This window comes from Tetrahymena thermophila (assembly GCF_000189635.1).
Source record: "Tetrahymena thermophila SB210 genomic scaffold scf_8254638, whole genome shotgun sequence".
NCBI lineage: Eukaryota > Ciliophora > Oligohymenophorea > Hymenostomatida > Tetrahymenidae > Tetrahymena > Tetrahymena thermophila.
Window position 1 is genome coordinate 252,108 of NW_002476407.1, and position 26,469 is coordinate 278,576.

Genomic DNA, 26,469 nt, shown 5'->3' on the forward strand with positions numbered 1-26,469 from the left:
TAATTAAATTTTCTGAAAATTTTGCTAAACCAAACATTTTAATTATATAATTAAGAAAAGAGAAACTATTATTAGCTTTCAAAAGTATCAATAAAATTTAGATAATAATAGATATAAGAATAATATCTATGTCATAGTATGAAGAAGATTCTGCATTACCCTTTGCAGAAATAGAAGAAAATCCAATAAACTCAAATAATATTTATGGCAGCAAAAAAAAGAACAGTTAGAATAAAGATGAGCTGAAAAATAGCTCAAGCTTGAAATAAAACCTTGATAATTAACAAACAAATTAATAAAAAAAGTAAAATGTTTAAAGCTAAAACCCATAGTAAGTAGTAGCGGCACATGAGTAAAAAAGATATAAAAGAAATAGTTCAGAAATTAGTGGTACTGCTTTGCCAAGGATAAATGGGGGTAATCATTTATCTTAAGAGAAAGTTTAAAAAAAAGATCAATAAAATGTAGGAATTAATGAAACCAATAGTACTATGGTTTAAAATAAAAAAAATTATAATTTAAATGGAAATTTTTAAGTTCCAAGCAAGAATTATAACATGTCATAAAAAGGAGGAAGTGGAATCACCAGCTTGTCATTTTCAAACATCAATTTATTGTCTTAAAATATGTAAATAAATAGTGCAAAGTTTTAAAAAAAACTTTATTAACAGATCTCCTCATCATCATAATTGCAGTAAGGATTGACTTTTACATAACGTGTAGATAATTTAGCATTCCCAATCAGTAACTATTAAATGGCTATAAATAACAGTGATTTTTCAATAAATAGGATGTCATAAAAGAATTTCAGATAAACCACTTAAAATTTTAATGATTAGATAAGGAGAAGTACTATGACGAATAGCTCAGAAGTTAATGAAACTTTTGGAATAGTGCAGCTAATGGAAAATAATCAAAATAATATTCCTATAGTAAAGAGTCATTTAAAGGAATAAACTCACGAAATACATAAATTAATAACTCCCAATGCATACAAAGCATTAAAAATGAAATAAATAAATAGTATTAATGGAGGAAAAGAAGGAGATATTAAGTATCATTAATCAAGTATAATAAATAAGTGTTTTTCTCCAGAAAAGTAGAGATACTCAAATTAAAATATAGATGAAAAAAGTAATTAATATTCAATTTATTGTTGGTCTTTTTTTTATTCAATCAATAATTCTATAATTTTTCTTGGCTTATAATTTACATACTATGATACACACATATATTGATTCATTTTTCAAAGAAAATACATTATTATCTTTTATTTTAACAGCAGGATACGATTTCAAAGAAGAAGGATTTGAAAACAGAGACTTTAAAACTCTCTCTGATATTATGGAAAATTAACCAAATTAAAGCAATAAAGAGACTATCTAAGAATAAATAGAGAAGCTAAAAACTCAAATCCCAAAATTAATGTCAACTTAGAAAAATAAAAAAAATGGATTTTCAGTAACTTCTTTATAAGAATTGTATGAGCATCAGTTTGTGAATAATACCTAAAATATAGATAAGTTAAATAGCCAATTATAACTTTAATTGCCTTAAATAAATGTATAAACTATAGATTCAGAAGGCTTTAATAGTTCCAAAGGAAAATTATCTTAGTTAGATAAGTATTAAGTGGGAAATAGTTAATTTAATAACCAAATAAATATTAGCTAATTTAATTAAAATGTTGAAAACACGTTAAATGAAAGCGCATTAATTAATTAAGAAAAAGTATCAATTATAAAAGAAATGAACCAAAAAAGTAGTAATAAGACTAATTTCTATGGTTAGTTCATAAGTCGTTGTTTAGAATAATCTTAGTTAGATAGTAATTTATATCATTTATTTTCTTATATTTCTAAACCTTAATAAAAAAACTATAGTGCTCAATACTCCGCTTAAAAATTTGAAAAAGAAAGAACTTTTTGAAACAGATTTAGAGAAGATTAAGGTGTCTTCACAGCTTTTAGATATTATAGATAAGTAAATATTTTAAGAAAATGACTAAGCAGATTAAATGGAATCCTAATTCGCTTAAAATGACTAAGATTCTTCGTCAAATTAATCACAAAGGTAATTAAGAAAAAAAGGAGTTTTAACACAAAAATAAAAAGATAAACTTTTTTAAGTTTTAGCAGATACAGATAAGATAGTTGTTCATACCTCATAGAATAAAGTAATAATTTTAAAGTTTTGAACATATTTTCATAATTCAGAAGAAAATTTCATCTTGAATGAATTAATTTATTTGGTTAGAATCTTAATTTGGAAATTTATATTCTATCTATTCTCATAAATTAAGCACATCTTAATAAATTTTTTCAAAATAAATTTCTCAAAAATTTGTTTCAAAATTTACCTCAATCTTAAATTAAGGTTAGCATTTATGATTGAAAAAATGCGGTATTTTATAATAATATATTTAAACTTATAAATGTTTAAACTAATACATTTAAGATAAAGAATATACTTAGTTTTTCTCAATTTATTAAATTCAATTTCTAATAATAACAATATCTTACCAAATCCACATAGGAACTAACCAAAATTCGTTATTTTTTTATTTTTGACAGTAATTTATAAAATTCAAATTATTTTTAGTATTTAAAGTAAATTCAGTTTTATTTATAAATTATAGTAATTAATTTTTGTTCTTAATTCTTTTTTTATCTTAGGATTTGATGGTACCAAGTGAGAGAAAAGATGTAGTTAGATTGGCATAATGGTTAGAAGAAATGCTTGAAAAAATTTATAATATAAAAGATTAAGACTTTTATGAGTATTTTGAAAATATTTAACTTGTTTGCAGTGCTTGTATGAGTGAAATTATCAGATAAATAAGCGTTTCTCTATAGGAAAGAGGAAATCTGGTTAAAAGGGTTTGGGAAAGCTTTCTTAATCTAATGAAGCAAGCTTTTGAGCAGTTGACATAAGAGAAAATAGAAAATGAAAAAAATTTAAAAGATGAAATAAAATAAATACATAAAATGTATCTCAAAAAATTAGACGAATATTTGCCAGAAATAGAAAAATAAAAAAAAAAATTAGAGTAATAAGAAACACAAAATAAAAGAGTTGTTTTAGAATTCAGATACTTGAGAAAAAAAGATACTAAATTAGAGAAATATCTAAAATTAGCAAAGAAAGATTTACGTTAACTTGAAGAAGATTATGCAAGACTAGATTAAGACTATTAAAAGTTTAAGTTATCTTATGAAAAACAAGAATAATATTACTAATAAGCATTAAAGAATTAAAAATAAGTGCAAAAAAGTTCTGGTATTTCTTTCAATAAATAAGAGGAGAAAAGTGAAGTAGAATATATGCTAAATGAGCATATTAAAAATTATAATGATATTACTAGCAAAGCAAAATTAGGGTTTGAAAACTTTAACGAAAATTACGAAAATTATAATAAGGACATAAAACAGTAAAAGATAAATTTAGCCATTTTTATAAATTTAAATTTTCTTTTTAAAAAATTAATTAAGACTCCATGAAAAATATGTGTAAGATGTCAAAAAATTTTAGAAGGGCAACAAAGTTCCAATTGAAGATCTAGATCAATTTGAAGAAAATATTTACAGTAAAAAGGCAGAAATAGATAAAATTATGCAATTAGATGAAAGAGTCATCGAAGAAATAGAAGGTAATGATGGAATTACTTTGATTATTGGCCATTGTGGTGTTTAAACTGGTCCTGATTTATTAAAAATGACTCATTAATCGGTTGATACTTCTTCTTTGACCTCTTTTAAAGAGAGGACAACTTAAACATTTGTTGCATAGATTGATGTGAAGGTAATAAATTTAATTATGCTTATTATTAATTTAAAATAAAAAATGTTAAGGAAATATAAACACCTGCAGAATGGATGGCTGTTAATATAGGTTCTACATCACCAATTAATAATAATGGACACTCAATTAAAGCTTAGAAAGGGTAGAAACCCTCAAAATTTTCTTCTGTTTCTAAATTAAATAGCTAAAATGAAGTTGAAGATGATGATGAAGAGATTCAAAGGAAAAGGTTAGAAATAGAATAGCAAGAATAAAAGAAGTTAGAGAAAATTAAATAACTTGTTTTTAAAACAGAAGATGAAGAAACCTAGGAAAGAGAAAAGTTATAACAACTACCTTTTGTAAAACAATTTTTGATTGATTCTCCTATGTTGTAAAAATCAGGTTTATTACTGAATTGGAAAGATTAAAATACATCTTAACAAAATGAATAAGATAATAACCCATCTGATACTTACAGTAACTCTAGTGACGATTAAGATGATCAAATTGATGAAAAGGAAAATTAAAATAATGCTGATGGGATTGCTTCTGGAGGAAGTAGTCCAAGAAAAAGTAAAAAAATACATGAATCGCTATCTTAAACGATTTAAAACAAAGTTGAAAAAGATTTAGAGGATTTACATACCCTTGTTATGAGCAGAACCAGTTATGTGACTTCTTTATGTGAAAAAATAATTAATCATTAGCTGCTTAAAGAAAATGAAATTGTAACTATTTAAATGATAGAATAATTTATAAATGATAGCAAATAAATAATTCTTGAAGAACACAATAGACTAAAAAGAATTTGGGAGCGCTCTAAAAAAGGTATTTTAGATTAGGTCAAATCCAAGATCATAATTGCTGAAAAGGATGCAGAGCTTTAAGAAGTAAATTTTAAATTAAATTTTTGAAATTAATTCGTTTAAAATTTTAATTATTAGGTATAAAATGATAAAGAAATTATAGAACAATAAATTAAGTTCTTTAGAAAAGAAATCAACCTCTTTGATGATAAAAAAAGCGATTCATCAACTATTATAGAGACAATCAATAAAAAGAAAAATTCATAAAGCTTTAACTCATTAGAGGATATTACTGACGAAGATGAATTTGAGGAAAGTAATAATAATTTAAGCAGCTAAGATGAGGATGAAATCTCTGAAAAGTCCCAATCAGAATCAACTACTTCATTAAAAAATGATACAGGCATTTTAAAAACAGAAGGAAGTATTTCAAAGTAAGAATAAAAAAAAAATAAGCTAGATTCTGTGTTGACTTAAAATGTGAATAAATAAAGAAACTCAGTTTTAAAAAAATCTGTAAATAACTCAAGTGACAAAAGTACAAACGCACTTGTCCCACCATCTCCACTACCTTTATAGAGTTCACCCACAAAAACTAATGCTCCAATTTTATAAATATAACAAAATTCTATCTAACAAAAGAGAATTAAAAAGAAGCAAACTCTTAATCCTTTAAATAGAGTAAGTATCTCTCTGATAGAGGCTGTTTAAGGCTCTAAGACATAATAAAAACAAGATGACTCTAGTCCTTTGATAACAGAAAAAAGATTTGCACCAATCTATCAAAAAAAAGATAGTATTTTTGGCACTTTAACAAATCAACAAGCCATAATGACTTCGTCTAGTATTTTAAGCTCTAGTTAATCTTCATAATCATCATGGCTTAAAACTATATAAATAAATAACAAATTGTAATCTACTAACATATCTCCTAATTCCGATTCAGCTGCCATTTTCTTCAATAAATTCGCATTGAAAATTATGGTTAAAGAAATTAGTAAAGCAGATAAAAAAACAGTGATTATGAAATAATAAAATGTTCTAAGACATTTACAGAGTATCTATTAAGATAAAATAAAATCAGTAAAAAACTCAGAAGAAGATACTAATGGTGGGTCCCGTACTTTGAATGTAGTCACTTATGATTACTTTTTAAATCAGTTTGGTTTTAAAAAGCTCGCTGAAACTAAGCTTAAACAGTTTTTAGATAGTTGCATCTACTACAACATTAATTTTAAGATAAGGTAATTTACCAAACTATATGGAATAAATAAGATAATGAATTATGACTTTGAGGACTTTGATTTCTTCATTAAAATGATGATTTTCCTTGAAGAAGGCTCTTCATAGTAATAAATATAAGCTAATATTTATCCTATAAATAGAGTTATTGAAGCCTTATTCAGAAATTTTGAAAATAAAATACCTGCTTCAGAAATGATTAGATTAAAATAAGAATTAGAAAATATGAAGATCCCTGATTCCACAGCTAAGTAGAAAAATAAATTTGCTATTGACTCCGATCATGCTCTAGACATTTTACTTTAAGCTTTAATTGAGGAGAAAAAATTATGCATTTAAAATCTTTAGAGCGTGTATCTCGCAGGTGATATTAATTGCGATTAAGTTATTGCATATGATGAATACTTAACTTTATTTAGACATTTTGAGAGTGGCCTATTTAACATCCTCTATGTCACTAAATTTTATTATCAAAACTGCGATCTCTTAGATAGATTTACTAATTAAAGAATCATGAGCTTCTAAAAGTTTGCTTTAACATGCGTTTAAGGTGATTTGTTTTCAAAATAAATTTAAGATGATTACTCAAATAAGATTGAGAATTATGATAGAATAAAAAATATAGATTCCTTAGAAAGACATTGGGAAGATAAAAAGGATGTAATTAGACTTCGTTTTGTGAAAAATGGGTAATATAAATTATTTTACAGATAAATGATAAAAAGAATTGATGATCATTTTGCTTTGAAAAAAGAGTAAAGAAATTAATTAGAAAAAAACACTACTTGGTTTGTTTATAGATTACTTGATGATGAAAGCAAAAGAATAATGACCGAATAATTAATAGATTAATTAATTCCTGAAGAATTCAATATTTTAACTAATTTTGAAATAGATTTAATTAAAAAATTTTGTTTAAATGCATGAAATGTAACAAAAATATGATAAACTAGCTATTCATTTATATTCATGAGTTATAAATTTTATATATAAATAATATTATATTTCTTTCTTTTTGTGTAAATTTTATTTAATATGGATATGCCTTATCATACTTATTTTTATTAAATTAGAACAAATATCTTTCATAGCTTATAATCTTACAAATATTCTTTTAATTATTATAAAAAGATATATTTGCTTCTTAAATCAAATATAATTTTTTAAATAAAATTCTTTATTTAATTATTATTATACAAAACTAAAATATTTTTCAATTATATCATATGAAATTTAAATATATTAAAAATTTAGAAAAAAAATAATTATTAAATTAATTGGATAAAATTTTACTCTTTAAATATTCCTTAAATAATTAAAAATTAATACTATATATTCTAACTAAATTTGTTTAATTTTAAAATTTTACTCCCTCAAAACTTGATAAAATTAATGACAAACTAAAATTAAGTAATTAAAAATAATAATTTTGCTAATTTATTTATAATAAGATTATTAGAAATATTTGAGAAGTCTATCTATAAATCTTTAATAAAATCATATACATTTTTAGTTTTTAAAAAAAATTTTCCATTTAAATTATACTCAAAAACTCTAAAAAAAGTATTATAAATACATACAATAAAACATATGGTATGAAAAATCTGGATAATATCAAATTGCTATATATATTAACAATGATAAATTTGACCTGAATTTTTATTTAAAACGTGTTTTTAAATGACAAAACTTTTTCTAATGTTTAAAATGTAAAAAGCATATATTTAAATAAAAAATTATTTTATTACAATTATTTTATTAAAATAAAATATATGTAAACTCAAAGTTATATATATAATTATTACTTATACTTATTTAAACCAAATCAAATTATGATATCCATTACTTTTGGATGCTCTGTATTTTGAGTATAAAAAAATCCTCTTTGAGATTAGAATATTTCAAAATTTCTTTTGAAAGGTATTTCTTCTGGTAGAGTGCTAACAAATCCTGAATGAAAAATTACTAAAAATAGATCAAAAATAAATATATCAATGAGGAAAGCACCTACAACTTCAATTATAATATCCTATATTTAATTAACAGTAAAATACTAAGTCTATGCAAAAGAATTCACTGTGCTAGAGTAGATGGCAAATAAGCATAAAAAGATAAATATATAGCATGTTAAATGTTATGCGCGAAGTCTGTTTAGGATTTTAGTGTTTATCAATTCATAGTCTTGTTATCTTATAAAGGAGCTAAATATTTAATTCAAAAATCCAAAGAAAGTATGACTGACAATATTTGATAGCATAATTATTAGCAGTATTCTTGCTGGATTAAAGTAGAAAAGATAATTTATAAATGGTTGATTTGGAGTATGCTCAGAGCACCATTTATATATATAAAAATCGAAAGCTAGATATCCATAAAATGTTATATAAACATAAATTATCCTAGACATTTTGGTCTAAAATAGTGTGTCTTTGGCATGGAAAATAGAATAAATAGGATTTATATTGTTAGAAGAAATTTTTTGTTTTTATTTTTATACATTTTCTCTCATTTTTAGGATAGCTAATTCATTTTCTATCAATTCATTCTTTTCTTTTATCTCTTACTGCTATTATTGACTTAAGTTCATTTGTAAGTTGCTTTCTCTCAATCCTTAAATTTTTAATTAGTTTGAAAAATTAGATATTTTATTCTCTATTTTATTTGTTGATTATGGAGAATTTTTTATATTATGCTTAGATCTTGGGCTGTTTTATTAACTTTTGAGATTTATTGATTTAACTAAATGAGGACTTTTAGATTTTTAATTGAAAAGTGTGCTTTAGTTGCAAAATTTTGACTTTTTAACAACATTTGCTGAATTTGGAGAAGCTTGCTATTTAACAAATTTATCTTTTATAAGACCTTAATCATCATTTGCTTCTGTAGTCAACATTATCTCCTCATTTTTATCATCTTTTTCTATTTTTTCATTCTTTTTAATATTTTTTGCCTTCGATTTAGATTTTTTTCCTTTCTTTTTCTTTTATTATTGTTAATTAGTAGAATCAATACTTTACAAGTCTTATTCCTATATAACTAAGTTAACTTTTTAGAAAACCATTCTCGGTTAGCTATCTATCTTATATTTTTTTTCATTTCTTTATGGTGATTATTGATCTTAAATTTCTGCTATTTTTTCAGAGAATTTAGAAAATTTGTTTTGAGAATTGCTTTTATTTCTAGAAGTATTAGAATTATTTTAATTATTTGGGCTCTGGTCAATTGTTTATTTAACAAACTAAGACTTTTTAAAAGGAGTAAATGGACTTTTTTGCAATTTTTTTGGTGAAAGATTTTAACTTTCAAACATTTTTTCTTATTCTTATTTAATTTAAGATTGTAAATCTAGAATATTACTCTAATTTTCTTGACTATTTGCTTCTTGATTTTTCTCAATAATTTTAAGAAGTTTTTATTCTTATTCGTATTTTTTTTTAAGTTGCAATGCCTTTTTTGTTACTTCATCAATAGCTTTTCTAGTTAATTTCACTCTACCTTAACCATGTGCTGGCGAGAAATTAGAAAGTGTTTCAGCAACTTCATCTTATATTGAAATTTTAACTAAATCTTTAGGTGTATTCGGATTACTTTTTGATTCTAATTAAAAAATAGAGTTAATATAATATGATATTCAATAAATTTACTAATATTATTATGAGACTGAGTGATTGAGAAATCATATTCTTTATCTTTTTCTTTATAAAATTAAATATCTTTCTCTTAATCATTATTTTGTTCATCTTATTAATTGCCATTTTTAACATTTTTATGAATATTATTTAAAATCATTTCTGCAGGAGCTTCATCATCATCTAAAAATTTAAATTTAAAACTTGCTCTGATTCCTGTCTTAAAAAAAACTCCTACCACTAATACTCCAATTATTATTATTTAGCCTAGTTATCTATTTGATGATTAAGACACTGTATCCTCATCATTGTTTGATAAACTAGAAATCAAATTTTAAACAGAATCCTATTGAATGTAATCCCACATGCTATAAGTTGAGTAGTTTTCTCCATCCTAAGTAACAATAAAAGTTTGTTTAGCCAATACATTTAAAACACCTCCGCTTAATTAAATATTAACGGCGTTTACTAAATTAACATTTCTTTATCCTAATTTATCAAATAATTAAATGTTTTAAAATATAGAAAAAAGCTAAAATCCACAGCAAAATATTGGTTTATTTCTAAAAATATTTTTATGAAAAAAGCATATTTGAAATATTAAATATTTAGAGTTAGATAAAAGACAATTAAATAAAGATTTACCTATTTTTGGAGTAGGTAAATTCGAAATAGTTATGACAGCAGGATTTGAAGCAGAAAGTAAAGAATTTCCAACTTTTTAAGCTTCTTTCATATCACTTAAATTAATTACGCTTTTTATGGACTAAGGCTAAAGAGCAGCACTAAAATCCGTTAAATGGGTGCATGAACAAATAATTGAAGTTATTGTTTCTTTAACTAAAGTGCAGCCATCAGACTATTTTAAAAAATGAAAAATAAAATTACACTAAATAGAAATTAGAAAAGTAATACTTTATATGAGTTGGTTTCTTCATCATAGTAGGTACACTAAATAGCATCTGTATTCAAGCCAGGAGGAGATGGAACTTTTTTTGGAATTGTCATTACAATAGGTTTTGGAGCGTCTGATACGCTTTAAGCACCACCATTGCCTCCTAAAGAGAGAGAAAGAGTAGTTGTGACAGCAAATGGGTTAGCTCTGGGGTCTACCTTAAAGCTAGATCCAGAAACTATAACTTTCTTTGAAGTATCAATTACTTGTGGAGGTATTTAAACTGTTAGACTTCTAAAAACTACTGGTATGGCTGAGTTTGAATCAGAAGAGGATTGTAATAATCTTATTTTTTACAATTTTTATAATCTTCTAAGCTGTCTTCTGCCTTAAGGAGTTGATCCATTTACATTGGTGTTTGATGTATTTATCATCTAAAGGCTTAATGGTATTGCTGCTGAATCACTAGTATCACTCTGTTATGTAAGAGATTCTCCCATATTTATATTTTAAAATGTTGCAGATTAAATATTTTAATTTAGGACTTGTAGCTGTTAAATTTAGGATGAAGCCTGTTAAGCTTGGGTGTTTTACAAAATAGTTATTAAATTTTAACAAATTGTCTAATATATTTAAATCTGTATCTAATCTAAAACATTATTCAGGCTAGAAGTGAGAATACTAATAAATACATTTGCTAATTAGATAGCTTCATCATTAAAATCTGAATAATAAAAAACATTTCCTATTGCTTATGCTACTATTATACTAGAATATTTAGTTGTATTTTAAGATAGTATATATTAAATATATTATGGTATATTGGCTTATAAAAAGATATAATCACTCTGCTACCATTAACAATTTACACCTAAGTAACCTTCAAGACATTAGCAAGAATATAAATTTAATGACATCACACATGAGCCTTAACCAAAGCAATCAATATCTGGGTCACATTATGCATTTTAATTATAAGTTTTCTTATTTGATAAAGCTATTTGCATGTTAATGTTATTATTTTATTATAGTGCTTTCAATTTTTTAGAATCTATTACAAATGACTCTCTGATATTTAAAATGTAATTCAAAAAACTTATTGAATCAAACACATTTTAAGAATTAAATTTGAAAATACTTTGATCAACTTTTACTGTCTTCTTCAAAGTTATAATCGAATAATCGTATCTCTCAGAACTTCCATCTGCACTATATATCTTAATTTCACAAGCTATATTTTAATCAGATTCATAATAAATGGGAAACTAATACGTTAAAAGACTTGCTATTTATTTTAATAAAAAAATATTTGTTTAAAGTAAAATCTTAACTAATAAATTAATAAATAATCTACCTTATGTTTAATTGAAAGGAATCGATTCATAAATTTATACTAATCCTACTTTAACAAAGCTAGGATTTGTTTATTTCTAAATTGAGCCATCATCTGCTATAGTGTTTGAGAATTACACTTACAGCACAAAGTAACTTATATCAAAAAGCAAAGGCTATGGAAATTTGTAGTTCTAGATACTAATTTAGAAAATATCTGATCCAGCTGTTCCAGAAGTTGGGTTGACAATAAAGCTACCAGCTATAATTTCACCTGCAGTCATAAAGCTAACTTCATCATTGAGTATTTCATTTGAAGCTAAGATTACTTCAATCCTGAAAGTATAAGATTAACTAGCTAGTTTTAATAATAAATAATTTTATAAAAAAAAGGATTAGAAAAAAATTACATTTCAATGCAAGGAAGGGAATAGTTAATGTTAGCGTATTTATGGTAAGTATGTCAAAGCTAGCTTAGAATTATGCATCAGTACATTTTTTTAACACCCATTCTATAGATTTAATAGGTCCTAAAACAAATAAACTTGCTTGTAACACAACGTCTTTGGTAATTCCTATAGCAGAATTAAAACTATTAAGGATTTTAACTACCTCATTGCTGCTTTCAACGCATGTCATTGATGCTGTTTGAGTGTAACCTACTGGGCATTCTTCAAGACATAATCCATTGAATAATACTAGATTTGATATGCAAGCTTTGCAAAAATTATAGCATACTACACAATAGCCTGATACAGAATCTAAATTATATCCTATTAAGCAGCTATCAGAGCAGGTTGAAATTACTGGATGATAAAATATCTAAGATAAAAAAGAAAAATAAAAACTTTTTGTTGATTTATCAAATGAAATAAATATTTACTTTTTAGACACATTCTTAGCATTAATTAGGCTAAGGGCCTGTGCACTTTGAGCATAATGGATGACAGGGAGAACATATTTATTAATTGTTTGCGTAGTAACCTTTAGGACATGCGCTAAGACACTAGCCTTAACCTGAAATATATAATATTACCGTATTTTATGGGCATGAGTTTTGAATGCATTACTTTGCAACGAAATCAACAAATGGAGTTGTTGAGGAACAAGATTAAACACAAGAATTTGATTAAATGTCTAAAAAACCTTAACAAGTAGTGCCATCTATGCAAGCAAATTAATTACCTTAAGTAAACAAATCTATCACAAAATTTTATGCTGAGCATTTCGTGCATGTTACTAATAACGAGTCAGGGTCTATTGTGCATAAATTGCAATTATTAGAGCATTAGCATTGCTAATTTAAATTTTCAACCATTCCTTAAGGACAACTCTAAACGCATATCTGATTTGATGAACTTAATGCTAGTAAATAAAAGTTGTTTGCACAACTGGTACACATGTTTTAGCTTGAACAGCTTGAGCAGCTTGAAGGACAAATGTTACAAGTAGATTGGTATAAATATTTACCTGATTGGCAGCTTAAACAGTTCGATGAACTAGCTCCATAGCAAGTTAAACATACTGGATTACATTATTAACAAGAATTTAGCAAGCTGTCATAATAGTTTCCATCTCCACAAGAAGTACATGTGTTACTTTACTATTGCATACCCAATTAGCAAGTGTAGCATTGATTCTATAAGAATCCGTAACAGGTTTTGCAATTAGGGTGACAAGGAAGACATTACCCTTAGCTGTAAAAGTAGGACTGTAAACAACTTGAGCATTAATTTACTCCTGGACCAGTACATGTACTACAGGGAGAATTGCATTAATGACATTTATTATCTTAATCACTGCCATAAAAACCAGGTGGGCATGTTTAAACACATGTTTAGTTATACAAAAATTACCCTAAATTTTAAAAGAGTTTTTAAGATAAATTAATAATTTATTGTTAAAATTTTACCTAGAGGACATGATGTGCATAATGTACTATCTTGAGAGCAAGTGTTGCAAAGTTAAGAACATTAAGAGCAAGTTTTAGATGAAGTCACATAATATCCAGTTAGGCATGATGTACATTAATTATCACCTATCCCAAAACAGTTAAAACAAGAACTGCTACATTTTTAACATATATTATGCTATACATTTTAGCTATCTGTTAAGGTTTGCTTAAAGAATTGATCAGGGCAAGTTAATTAGCAAGTAGACTAATACAAGTAATATGGAGATACGCATGAATAGCACTACGTTTCATTTAAACCAAAGCAACTCGAACATTTAAAGTTACACAGCTGGCATACTCCTTGAATAGAAATATATCCTTATGCACAGACAGTACAGTAAGAAGCAGATGTACATTAAAGACAATTTTGACTGCATAAAAGGCATATGCCTTAATTACTGTAATATCCTATGTTACACTGTTATTAACATTAATTACCCTGCAATGAAAGTGGTGACTTACAACTCATACAGTCAGATGCAGTTCCTGCACTACAATCATTGCAAACATTATTACACATCATGCAAGATGAAGAAACTAATACTTTTGACGAATTATAATTTGACTGTAAGTAATATCCTATTTGACAAGCTTAGCACATAGTAGATGAAGTACAGAGTGAGCATGGTTTAACACATTAAACACAAGATTATGTTGAATCTGAAGCATAATATCCAACTGGGCATTAAGTAAGACAAAATCCCTGATAATTGTAGTACCCTTAGAGACATTTAATACATACAGTTTGAGATTTACATAATACACATCCAGCACTACATTACTAACATTAAAAGTTTGAATCTAAATAATAGCTAGTAGTACACGAGTTACAAATAAAATTACCAAGACTATTAAAACCTGAGCACGTTGTGCAATTATTGCCGCAAGGCGTGCACATTCCAGTAACATTACTTCCATAAAATCCATTTGGACAAGTTGAGAGGCAAGTATTCATATAAAGAAAATAATTTGGTTGGCATTAAATACATAATGTTGCTGAGGTACAAATCTAACAAACTGAAGGACAAGGAGAACAGCTTGAAGGTAAAGTATTTCCGGAGATATCATAAAATAGCTAAGTCATATAACTTCCCTACGGGCAAGACAAACATACATTTGGGGAGGATCCTTAGCATGCCAAGCATGAAGGGTCACATAAGGAGCATAGCCCTGTTTACATATTTCCATAATATCCTTTAGGACAGCCTCCTTACTAATTACTATAGCATTAAGTCCTCATTAAAAAACTTCCTTTAATAATTGATAAACAAATTTTTTTAATAAAAGAAAATAATATCATTTATTTTTATTTTTAAATAAACTTTTATTTTTTTTAAAAAAATTTAATAGAAAATATAAAATTTTAAAATATTTTATTAATTCTATTTTTTACTTGATTTCTTTTGAAATATTTTTGTAAATAACCAAATTTATTATTATAAATTTATAATTGAATTTATTACCAGGATTGCAAAATAAACAGTTATCTTGATTTGGACCAAAGCAATTTTAGCAGAAAGGATGGCAAGGGAGACATAAATTATTTTTAAAATAAAAACCTTAGCTACATGCTGTACATTAATTATTTTAAGGGCCAAAACATAAACTGCATGCTTAATTACATTATTTACAAATTTTATTCTACAAGTAATATCCAGGATTACATGATAAGACACAAGATTTTTCTATATTTTAACATAATTTTATATTGATAAAATGTTAGTTTAATTTTAAGAAAAAAATAATATACCTTATAAAACATATCCATCTGTGCAAGAATAGCATTACTCAGATGTAGTACCAAAGCATCTGAGACATTTACTGTCACATGGTACACAAAGATTATTAAGTAAAGTAAAACCATCTTAGCAAACTAAGCAATCAGAAAAATCTGGTCCATCACAACTTTTGCATTAGCTATTGCATGGTAAACAACTATCATCATAAGCATAAGTACCTGGTATCTCAGAGCAATCCAAAGTGCAAATAGAATTATTATAAAATATCACACCATACTAGCACAGACTGCAGGATAAATTGGTTTGATCAGTGCATTATAGACATAATGGATTACAAGGTAAGCAAGCACCAGATTATGCTTCTTTAAAGTATCCAAGATTGCACTATGTACAGTCTGTATTTTTAGGGCCGCTGCAAGATAAACAGCTAGTATCACAAGATTAACAAACATTATTTTAATCAACATATTATTACTCCCAGCATGACAATTAGCATTATCTAGCCATTGTTAATACATATCCTGCTTAGCATGTTAAACAGGATTAACCGTCTAGAGTACATTCATCACATGGGAATGGGCAAGGTTTACAAATTCCTAATTTAGATAATTACTGGTATTTTAAGGGAGGACAAGATGTTACGCAGGAGTAATCTTTTAGATAGAAACCTTATTAGCAACTTCTGCATGAAAACTTAATGTAAAAAAAAAATGAATATACAAAAAACGTAAACTAAATTTTACATTATTGGCTTAAAAGCATGTAGTGCAAGGATATTAACATTGTGAACAGTAAGAAGTGAATGGTGAAGAAAATGATCCTTGAATAAACATTAATGTTTAAGACTTATCAATACAAGAACAGCTATTATTAGATTGTAAAATAGCTCCATCAGCGCAGCTTAAACAATCAGTTGATAAAGGTCCTTTACATGATTAGCATGATTTGTGGCAAATTAATTATGTGAGATTCATATTTTTAATATAAAATACTGAGTTCTAAGAACTAATTGTAATTTGTAGATTTTGGCTAAAATAAGCTGAGAAACTACTAATATAAGCAGTTACAGTTTAAGCTTAGGCACTTGCAGAAGAAGAACAAGTTTATTTTTAAGCTAAATTTATTTGCTGTTAAAAAATTGTATTCAAGAATGAAAAATTGCTACTAAAACTTAATATTGTACTTTATAAGACTAAAATATCTATTTGTAAAATGAGTTATGAGTGGGTGAAAATTTAAGGTATTTATAGTATAACTTATGAGTTAAATGGACCAGCAAATAAATTAGATCCGCATGAGCTATAAAGTTAAGCTTAAGAAGGATTAGAAGCTGAATATAAATTTTTTATGTCATTAGAAAATGTAGAAGTATTGTTCAAAAATATAAACGAAATTGGATTAGATTAGCTCAAACAAGCTTAAGAAAAGCTATCAAGATAATAACTTTATTTTGTGCAGCTGTTAACACATTCGTTATCTTATAAAACTTAAGGTGCATAACAGGAAATGCAATTATCAGATTTTGGTCCAATGCAATTGTAACAACTGCTGTCACAAAGAAGACACTTATTTTAGCTGGTATCAAAATAGTAGTTATCTGGACAATTCAAAACACATCTTTAACCTAATTATTTATACCCTAACTTACATTTAATACAATTAAACGGACCTGGACCAGAGCACGATAGGCATGATGAATCACAAGGCTGACAGAAACCGCAAGGTTAAACAGAACATTTTGGTAAGAGAGAATATACATAACCTGAATTACATTAGCATTAATATTATGGGATACCTCCATTAACGCATTGAGTACACTGATATTGAGAATTACACTGAGAGCAATAAATAGGACATAGATCTAAAAAATAAAAATAATTATTTAGAATATAAAAATAAAATTATTTATTTACTTGCAATAATAGTCAGATTTCTAAATGCCCAATTGACAGAATTAAAATTTTATGTAAATAAAGAGAGCTAGAATTGAGACTAGTTATAGGTATAGTTTGCTATTTGAATCTAAGATACACTAGGAGATGAATAATTGAGACACTAATTTAATTAAATTTTTTGTTGCAAATTTGAATAACCTTAAGAAACTAATGTTTTATTGTTAATTTGTACATTAAATTAAGAATTACTCAGCCATGGATTTAAAATCAAAATTTAAAATTAAATGTTTAGCTAATAAAAAGGTTAAATTAAGTTAAATGATCTCGAAAAATTAGTATTGCTGAACTAACCTACAAAATTGTTTGTCCCACACTGTAGGAGATATTAACTTGGTGTTTATATAGGAGATTAAACCCAAAATTTAGAATATTAAAACTCATTAGATAGAGTATTGTTACTAAATAGCTGGATTTACTAAGTGAGATTAGTAGGAAGACATAATCTTTTTGTTATGTCATTCACAAGATAAGGCCAATATCTTAAATTTTAAGGAACTTTATTACAATCTTAATAGCATATCCCTTCATACAAAAAATATCCATTGATACATTATAAACAAATATTATCGTTGTCACAAATTTAGCAAGGTGAATTACATGCTTGGCATGTATAGCAAGGATTAGACCAGCAGTTAAATTATTTAGCTAAGTATTGTGAGCTTAAAGGGCAGAGACATCTACCATTAACAAAGATGAGATCACTGGTACAAGATAAGCAATCTGAAACGTTTGGACCACTGCATGTAAAGCATGAATAGTGACATTAAAGTATATCTATTTTGAATGACCTTATACCCCAATTCAATAGTGAGCTTTAGGAAGGATTACTTGCGAAATTAAAGCTGATGTTAAATTAAGTAGCTGTATTTTAATGAGCGAAAGTAGCATTTATAAAATATAGAGATGACTGAGTGAGTTAATTTGAGCATATCATAGAATTTTACTGTATTATTTATAGCTAGTAGTTTGTTATCAAATTTCCATCTGAAATAAGTTACAAATAATTTTAAATTGTAGAAGCGTTTACAATCAATCCAGCTTTAGAAATAAGCAAAATAAAAGAGTAGCTGATTTTATAATGTAAAGGGATTTAATTTATTGATGTAGATAGAATGCTCGATCCATTTAGAGTTCCTGCACCTCCAAAAAATAAAAGTTAATACTAGTATAAAAAACAATTTATAAATTTAGGGGATGAGTTTTAATTAACTTAATTAGCTATTATCCAATTATATCCCTAAAATTGTTAAGGAGTAAAGAAATCTTAAAACATGTTTCTTATGACTCCATCACATAAAGTGCAAATCAGATTGATTGTATCAGTACAGTAGTTGCTAGGGCATTAATTAACACAGCTTTAGGAATCAGGATTGTAAAAAGTTGGATTACCATTATTATAATAACATTGATTACATAGAGGAGGATTTTAAAATCCATTCGAGCAAGTTAAGCAGTTTGAAGGTGAATATTAGCATGATTAGCAGTTTAAATTACAAGGAAGGCACTGCTTGGCATTATAGTCAAAATAGTAAGCTCCTTTTTGTATTGGTTACTAATAAATTAGCTATTAATAATAGGTATTGCATTCACCATTGCTAACACATACTCCGAAAATATTCTAGAAATTAGTATTACATTTAATACATAATTAATCTGAGTTATATTTTCCCAGTTACAAAATACAATTTTAAGAAAATAATCTATTTAGCATTATTGAATTTACTTAATCGCTTGGCTGTAGAGTTATGCCTAATTTATTAGACGCATTTTATAAGACAACTTCATCTGTCTATGACTACATAAGAATATTATAAGGTTTCACATATGATCCACTTTAAAGTACTAATCTACCAATTATAAAATAGTTTTATGGGTTATTAAATTCATTGCTCAATGAGCCTATTACGATATAGCTTAGATTGCTAGCTGAGCTAGAAGTTTGACTGAAAGAATTAAATCCAGTTGTAGCTTAAGGTAAGTTAAATATAATATTTTCCTCATTGAAATTTTAGCTATATAAACTGATTGAGAGAACTCTTTGATTTCCAAAATAACCCTTCATAATTTGAATAGAAATTCCATAAGAACTTGAAGAGTTGATAGGTATTTATATTTTTTAGCTATTTACACATTAGACTAGATTAGAACAAATTTGCAAAGTGTAAAATTACTAAAAATTTTGAAATGATTAAGAGTTTGATGAACCATCTTATAATATTAATCTAAAATTTAGTTAACCTACCTAAAGCAAAGTACCTTCGAAGGGACTTACTTTATTGATGGTTATAGTAAAACCTATCACAAATCCATACTCTTCATTAATTTACCCAAGATAGAACGAATTTGGAATAGTGAATGATTAATTAGTTTAGACAAGCAATCCTTGCTAAGTTAAAGCATTCTAATATGAAGGATCCATAAAATTATTATTATTATTAGAGTAGTCATAAATAAAAGAGGTAGAAATATAGATTTTAAATTCATAATAAAAGACAATTTTTTAGTATGTTTTTGAAAAATATAATGCAGTGTCATTTAAATTCAAGCTATTCAGATTTATTGAGTTTTATGGACTTGGAGAAGTGTTTAAGTAATTAAAAACTCCGAAGTCCATAGTTTAACCATTCCATTAAGAGCTTGCAAAATAAACTGGATTGTTGACAGTAAAATTGAATTAGCTAGAAAAATCAAATTAAGCTGTACTTTCTGAATAAACAGTTATATTAGAGCTCCAAAATCCTTTTTATTTAATTAATTTAACAGTAAAATTACTCTAGAAATATCCATTTAGCCAGTCTAGACTTAAATAAAACCATTAATTACTGAGATTGTCTAAACCAGTAATTATAGGGAAATTATTTTTTTTATAAACAGAATCTCCTGTATTTTAGTAATTAAGCAAAATCGAATTACTTGTGCAACTTACTCCAATTTATGTTCTTTAATCTTATGAAAAAACTTCAAATAAAGAATAAACCACTTAATCTTGCATAGAATTAATATAAAACCATGCTTATACGACCATATTTATACGCGCATCATGTGTTAACCTAGGATCTTTAAAGAAATTATAGGGATAAATTTGTTAACTGCTTAGAGTTTAATTTTTTGTGACTTCTATGTTTAATCCTGGTTTTATATTCTAGTAACTCCCGAATTTCTTTTTTTTTAAGTAATTAAAAATAAATAATAAATAAAAAAATTATTTTAAAAAATACAGCTAGCTTGAAGCCATCACATCTTATATTGTATGATGGTGCATATCCATCCATGACTGTTATATTATAGCTCAGTTAAAATTATATTGAAAAGAAATTTAATTATTAGGTTTTATCACTTAACAAGAATGTATTATTTTAATACTTAAGACTGTAAGTATTTTACCAGTTCAATGATAGAGGAGTAAATTGCAGAATTTAACCATCTTATTAAAATGTACTTCTATCTGAGCAATAACTCATAGAATTTTACAGATGATCAAAATTATATTTGGAATTTTAAGGGGATTATAATCCAATCATGAATGTTTTTTCTTATTTGATTGATCCAAAACAAATAAATTAAGGCGGAGCTAACATGGAAACTTCGTATTCTATGGTACCAAGAGAATTACCAATATTTGAATAGATAGCAAAATTATTTAAGGAAAGACTATTCTGTGTTAAAATTATAGTCCTATTTGTTTTAACCATACTGCAAGTGCTACATCCAAGCAAATTAAAACTATCCATATCACCTCCATTTACCAAAGTAATATTTAGCTATATTTTATTCTTCCAAGCAATATAAAGAACCTATTGATTTGTATAACAACCACAATTTAATTATTAATATAAACTTTAATCAGTGCAGCTATCACAAAGTGTATTACTTGGATTGGATTTACAACAGCCTTTATAACACTAAATACATCCATTGACAGGATCTAAAATATATCCTTATTAGCAGGTACAATTTGGTAGCTAAAGACTGGAATCTTTACATTATAAACAAACTCCATATTAATCACATTTATTACACCAACTTGGACAAACTAACAATGATCCCATCATTGAAATACCGAGTGATTAAATAAATTCTCTTTCCACATTTAAGTAAGCACTATAATAAAACTATCCATTTTACTGCTAAACACTTCCTTTTGTTTAGAAATCTATATCTGTTAAAGACTGCGTACCAACTTATATTTGATAAATGGGAAAAAGAATTTAGGCATTAGTGGAGTAATAAGAAATAGATGAAGCATTATAAAAAGAAGTTATATTCCATCTATCCCAATATTTTGTTAACCAATTATTATAAATTATTGTTTCCGCTTATAGTATATTAGTTTATGTAATATTTTAATTATTTATTGTGTTATTTTAATTTTAAGTACTATTTGAATTATTTGCTGTTGAATTTGTACTAGTACTAGTATTGTTTAATGTGCTGTTTGTTTTAGTTGAATTTGAGTTTGTATTTTATGAGTTTGTACTATTACTTTATTATTAAGTTGAATTAGTTTATATAAATCTTCTAGTCTTGGTCTATGAGGTAGAGTTAGTTGAAGAGTTTGAACTAGATGTTTTTGTACTATTCTAGGTGGTATTTTAGCTATTTAAATTTGTTTGAGTAATGTTTTAGCTAGTTTAAGTAATATTTTAGCTAGATTATGTAGTATTTTAGCTTGTTTAGGTATTATTTTAGCTATTTGTGTTGTTGGAATTAGAGTTTTAACTTGTTAAACTTTAAGAGGACTAGCTTTTATCTATAACAATGGGATCATAACTAATAGCAATAGGGGTGCTCTATTATTAATAAAATTAATTTATTTAGATTACGAGAGTAGTTTAAATAGAAATTTACATTAAAGTTTGCAGGATTTAGATTTTGAATTTCAATTAAAGAAGAATTTTAAACAGCAATATATTAAAATTTAAATTAAGTTATATTTCCAGGAAAAATTTAAATATTAAATGTAACTGATGTTAAATTTATACTTAATATTTAGATGTTAAAATTAAAATTAGCTGTTACATCACCAGAGTAGCTATAGACGGAGGTCATTACTTAAGGAATTTAGCTAAATTATTTTGAAAATGTAGATGAAATGGGATAAAATTAAGAAGAGGAGTTGCTTTGGAGTGATTACCATTATTAAAGCTAACTTTGACTAACAGTCACGGAGCCAACCTGAATATTTTAATTTTATGTAGCAAAGTATTTTATTCTCATACTTTAAAGCAAAAAGTTATTATAAACTTCATAAACAAGATCAAATCCATCGTAACTTATATTTTAGGGTCTAAATTCAAACTATATCCCTGTATTCTAACTTGCTACTGGTACATTTATCTCTTCAAAATAAAGAAACACCTAATAAATTATTAGATTTTATCAATTAAAAGAATATATATATAATTAATTTTACTTAAGGTATCCCAAGAAAAAATTAATTGAATTAGACTCTGCTAATATATTGTCTTAGCCCTGATCCACTCTACAATGGATGATTCTGGTTCTATAAAAGAGATTAATCATACCCTATCATATTATTGTTGTCAAAGTCACTATACAAGCAAGCAGTTATTTTACAAGTATTATATATAAAGATGGATGAAGATTTAAATAGAGAAAGAGCTGATTTATTTGCTTGAACATAGTCAACAACCAATTTACCGTAATTAATTGTATTATTAACATTAAGGACACTCAATCCTTAATATGTATCATTAGTTTTTACCATGCCACTAATCATCGAAAAAATTTTAATATTGGGATCTACTCGCTGAACGAATGTTTGATTGAGTGTATTTAAATATCTAAACGTGCTATTCTATGGCTGAGATCCCCACCCATTAATATTATTTTATGAGAAGTTAAATTTTTACTCAAACAATTATCCTTTAAATGCTAAATATTAAATTTTCGTAATATTTGTGTCATTGTAAATAGGTACTTAAAGTTAAAAACCTTTTTATAAAATAAATTAAAAAAAAATAAATATTTTTTATTAATTATTTGATTAAATTTGTAATTATGGTTTTTAATTATTTACTTGAATAAGTTATGTTTTAAACAGTATAATTTAACTTAATTTAGTTAGTAACACCAAAGTAGCTAGCCACACTCACTACTACATTTGGGATGTAAAATTTTTAATTTATGAAAGGAAACTAATAAACTTGTATTGTTTTATCTGGTTGAGAAATGATATAGCTACTATTTAAAACATAAGAACCTATTTCTACTCTACTTGAATTTTAAGGAACTGTAAAGTAAGAAACTAAGAATGAAGAGTATGTTTTCTTTGTTAATTCAGTTAAGTTTATCTAAAATTAAGTTGGCTAAACATTATTAACTGATAAAGTAAAATTATATCCTTATGTAGAATTATCATGCTCTATACCACTAATTCCTAAGAAAATTTAGGGATTATTTGAATAATTCAAATTTTAAACTATCTAGGAAGTGTTTTATGATGTTAAATTAAGAGTCCCATAATTCAAATCACTTGGAGCCAGAAAATCTAGTTTTAAAATAAAATTTAATCAGAAAGTTTTTGAATACAAATTATTTTACCATAGTCACATAGAGTATTTGGTTTAATTATTTAACCATTTTAACAATCCAAAAAGCAGGTATTTCCAATTATAGAACTTTATTGTGGCTGTTTAGTAATTTAGTCTAAAATTTAACAATCTTAGCTTTTAATACACTCATTATTATAAAGGAGATATTAACCTCCACATTTTAGGCATTTATTTTAGTTATTTTAAGCAGGCTAAAGTATATATAAGCAATTTTCTATTTATCTGTAATTTTATAGCAATTCACTCTATGAATAAATACCACTCACGTTCATGCCTTTTACAATTATTAAATTAGTAACAGATTTAAATTAATTTGGATTTTAGCTTATTGCTTCAATATAACCTAAATAAATTTTTTAATTAGTTTTTTTCATGTTAAAACACACACCTTAAATACTTTTCTGTTCATAGTTAGTTTAATTAATGCTCAAATTTATAATTGTTTGAGTAAAAGGTGGAAGACATCTTATATTTAATCCTATATTAATAACCGTTTATTGAACTAATTGAGTAGAAAAAATTATGTCGTTTCCTTCTATAGTTACATTCAAGTATAACCCTGTGGCATTTTAAAGCTGTGAAACAGCAAACATTTTTAAGTTAGAGCTTGTAAGTGATTAAGAAGCGAAAATAATATCATTTACTTATTACTAAGTATAGTAATCAAATATGAGTGTCATAGAATTTTCAATGTCTAGATTTCTTATAGAGAAAAATCTTTGATCGGAAAGAATTGGGTAGTAAAAATTGCTGTTTAAATTTTAAATTTGTTAAAACTAAACATCATTTTATAATTCTACTTCTTAACTATAGCCTGAAACCATTAAAATTTAATTAGCAACAATATTTCTTTTGTTTTAAAAAATAATATGTTAATAATCTAATTTTTTAGATAAATTTTACTGATTGATTTATGATTATAACTAGCTACTTTACATCAAGAGATAGTTTCCTACTAATTAGCTTTCACTTATTTAAGATAGCTGTATAAGCTGGTTAACATTCTAGTAAAAAGAAGACTGAGTAAAAAAGAAAAAGTTGTATACTTATCCACATAGAAGAGATGAAATAGGAGTCCATAAAGGAAATAATCCTACATTTGGCATGGTACTTAAGTTTATTGTAGGATTTAAGGATTAATATGTATTAGAAATCGTTTAAGAATTGCTTGAATTAGTATAAATTAGCCCTAATTCTAGCATATTTTATTATTAGTTTAATGTGCAAGCAAAATATATCCATTAGTTCTACAAGCTTTGAGGAATGATTAATACTAAATAATTCTAAAAACTACTCAGGATTATTTTAGTTTAAACTCCTGAGTTCTACTATGTTTCGCTAAAAAACACAGTTAGCAACCTGAGGTTAATCTCTGGGCCTTCATTAAAATAGATTTAAGAAAAAAAATAAATATAGGATTATCTTAAAAATAAATAATGAGTATTAATTACTAGTAGAATCAGTTGTATCTGATGACATATAAAATAAAGTATAATTTGTATTAAATGAGTTAGCTCCAACAGGTATTTAATAATTTAACCAAAAACCCAGAGAAATACTTTATACTTGGTTATTTATATAATATTAGCCTCCAAGCTATCTTTTACTAATACTTGTAGGAATTTAACTTGGTTAAGGACATTATATCTAAGTAAAATGTGGTTTAATAGGATATATCTATTAAAGTGATTACTAGGATAAACTTTGTTCTAAAAATACAAATAAATAGAACAAAATAAGTTAAATGGATTTTATTTATCTAATTGTTTAGAATAGTAACATCTTTAGGAAAAATGGCGAGAGTCTTTGAAGGGTAAACAAATTGAATTTAATTACTTAATTAGCTTTAAATTTATTATCAATTATAAAGTTTTAAGTTTCTAAAATCTAAGAAAATTTGTTTGATTTCTATTTAAAAAATATACCTTTTCCTATAAAATTATGTAGTTCAATTTGAACACTGATTTTATCATTTAAGTTTTGATTAAATGTTTTTGGTTTATCATTTTAATAAGCTTAATTAAGATTTGTGATTTTATTTAAATAAGGACCTTAAAAAAATGTTTATTAATTTTAAAAGACATTATATTTATTCATTTCATTTATTTTCTAAATTTAAATCATTTATTTCGTTTATTTTTTTGGTAGAAGTATTTATTTCTTGTTCTGTTAGTTAATTTTTAATTAAAATATTTATTTAATTTAAACATTTATTTTTTTTGTTGTTGTTGAGGGTATTTAAGTTTTAGATTTAAGTAAACATTTTTGTAAAATATTTTTTTAATTGATCAATTATTATAATATTTACATTTATTTCTTCTCTATTTATGCTTTTAACAAATTGAAAATATACTTTTTATGTTTAAAATCATAAATTTATTTGCCTTTTGGATTTATATTTGAAAATTATTTCACAATAAGAAAATATTTACTAATAATGTTTCAATCACAAAAAAATATTTTTGGAAATGATTAATTATTTAACCTATTTTTTTTTATTTAAATTATTTTTAATTTTTAAATATGCTGCTTAAATTTCATGAACATCAAAAAAATATT

The 26,469-nt window shown here is 25.5% G+C and overlaps 4 protein-coding genes across 4 annotated transcripts; 3 read left to right on the forward strand and 1 right to left on the reverse strand. All coding sequences in view use genetic code 6, as the record gives it.

Annotated features, from left to right (window-relative positions):
• Positions 1 to 128: 128 nt before the first annotated feature.
• On the forward strand, positions 129 to 6,758 carry TTHERM_00189020 (hypothetical protein; the record flags this gene model as incomplete). Its single annotated transcript, XM_001016578.1, has 7 exons — positions 129 to 1,134; positions 1,283 to 1,828; positions 1,884 to 2,176; positions 2,676 to 3,430; positions 3,492 to 3,801; positions 3,852 to 4,673; positions 4,728 to 6,758. 7 exons carry the CDS (start codon positions 129 to 131, stop codon positions 6,756 to 6,758), a joined length of 5,763 nt encoding a protein of 1,920 aa, XP_001016578.1.
• An 898-nt stretch (positions 6,759 to 7,656) lies between these two features.
• TTHERM_00189030 (latrophilin/CL-like GPS domain protein) lies at positions 7,657 to 16,163 on the reverse strand (the record flags this gene model as incomplete). Its single annotated transcript, XM_001016579.2, has 10 exons — positions 7,657 to 9,428; positions 9,476 to 9,949; positions 10,106 to 10,319; positions 10,376 to 11,640; positions 11,710 to 12,045; positions 12,098 to 12,509; positions 12,571 to 13,544; positions 13,600 to 14,892; positions 15,105 to 15,326; positions 15,392 to 16,163. The coding sequence occupies 10 exons, from the start codon at positions 16,161 to 16,163 to the stop codon at positions 7,657 to 7,659; spliced, it is 7,734 nt and encodes a 2,577-aa protein (XP_001016579.2).
• Positions 16,164 to 17,559: 1,396 nt separating this feature from the next.
• On the forward strand, positions 17,560 to 18,096 carry TTHERM_000189048 (hypothetical protein; the record flags this gene model as incomplete). The annotated part of the gene is made up of 1 exon (XM_012797756.1): positions 17,560 to 18,096. The coding sequence occupies one exon, from the start codon at positions 17,560 to 17,562 to the stop codon at positions 18,094 to 18,096; it is 537 nt and encodes a 178-aa protein (XP_012653210.1).
• A 1,518-nt stretch (positions 18,097 to 19,614) lies between these two features.
• TTHERM_000189049 (hypothetical protein) lies at positions 19,615 to 20,589 on the forward strand (the record flags this gene model as incomplete). Its single annotated transcript, XM_012797757.1, has 2 exons — positions 19,615 to 20,480; positions 20,556 to 20,589. The coding sequence occupies 2 exons, from the start codon at positions 19,615 to 19,617 to the stop codon at positions 20,587 to 20,589; spliced, it is 900 nt and encodes a 299-aa protein (XP_012653211.1).
• Positions 20,590 to 26,469: the final 5,880 nt, after the last annotated feature.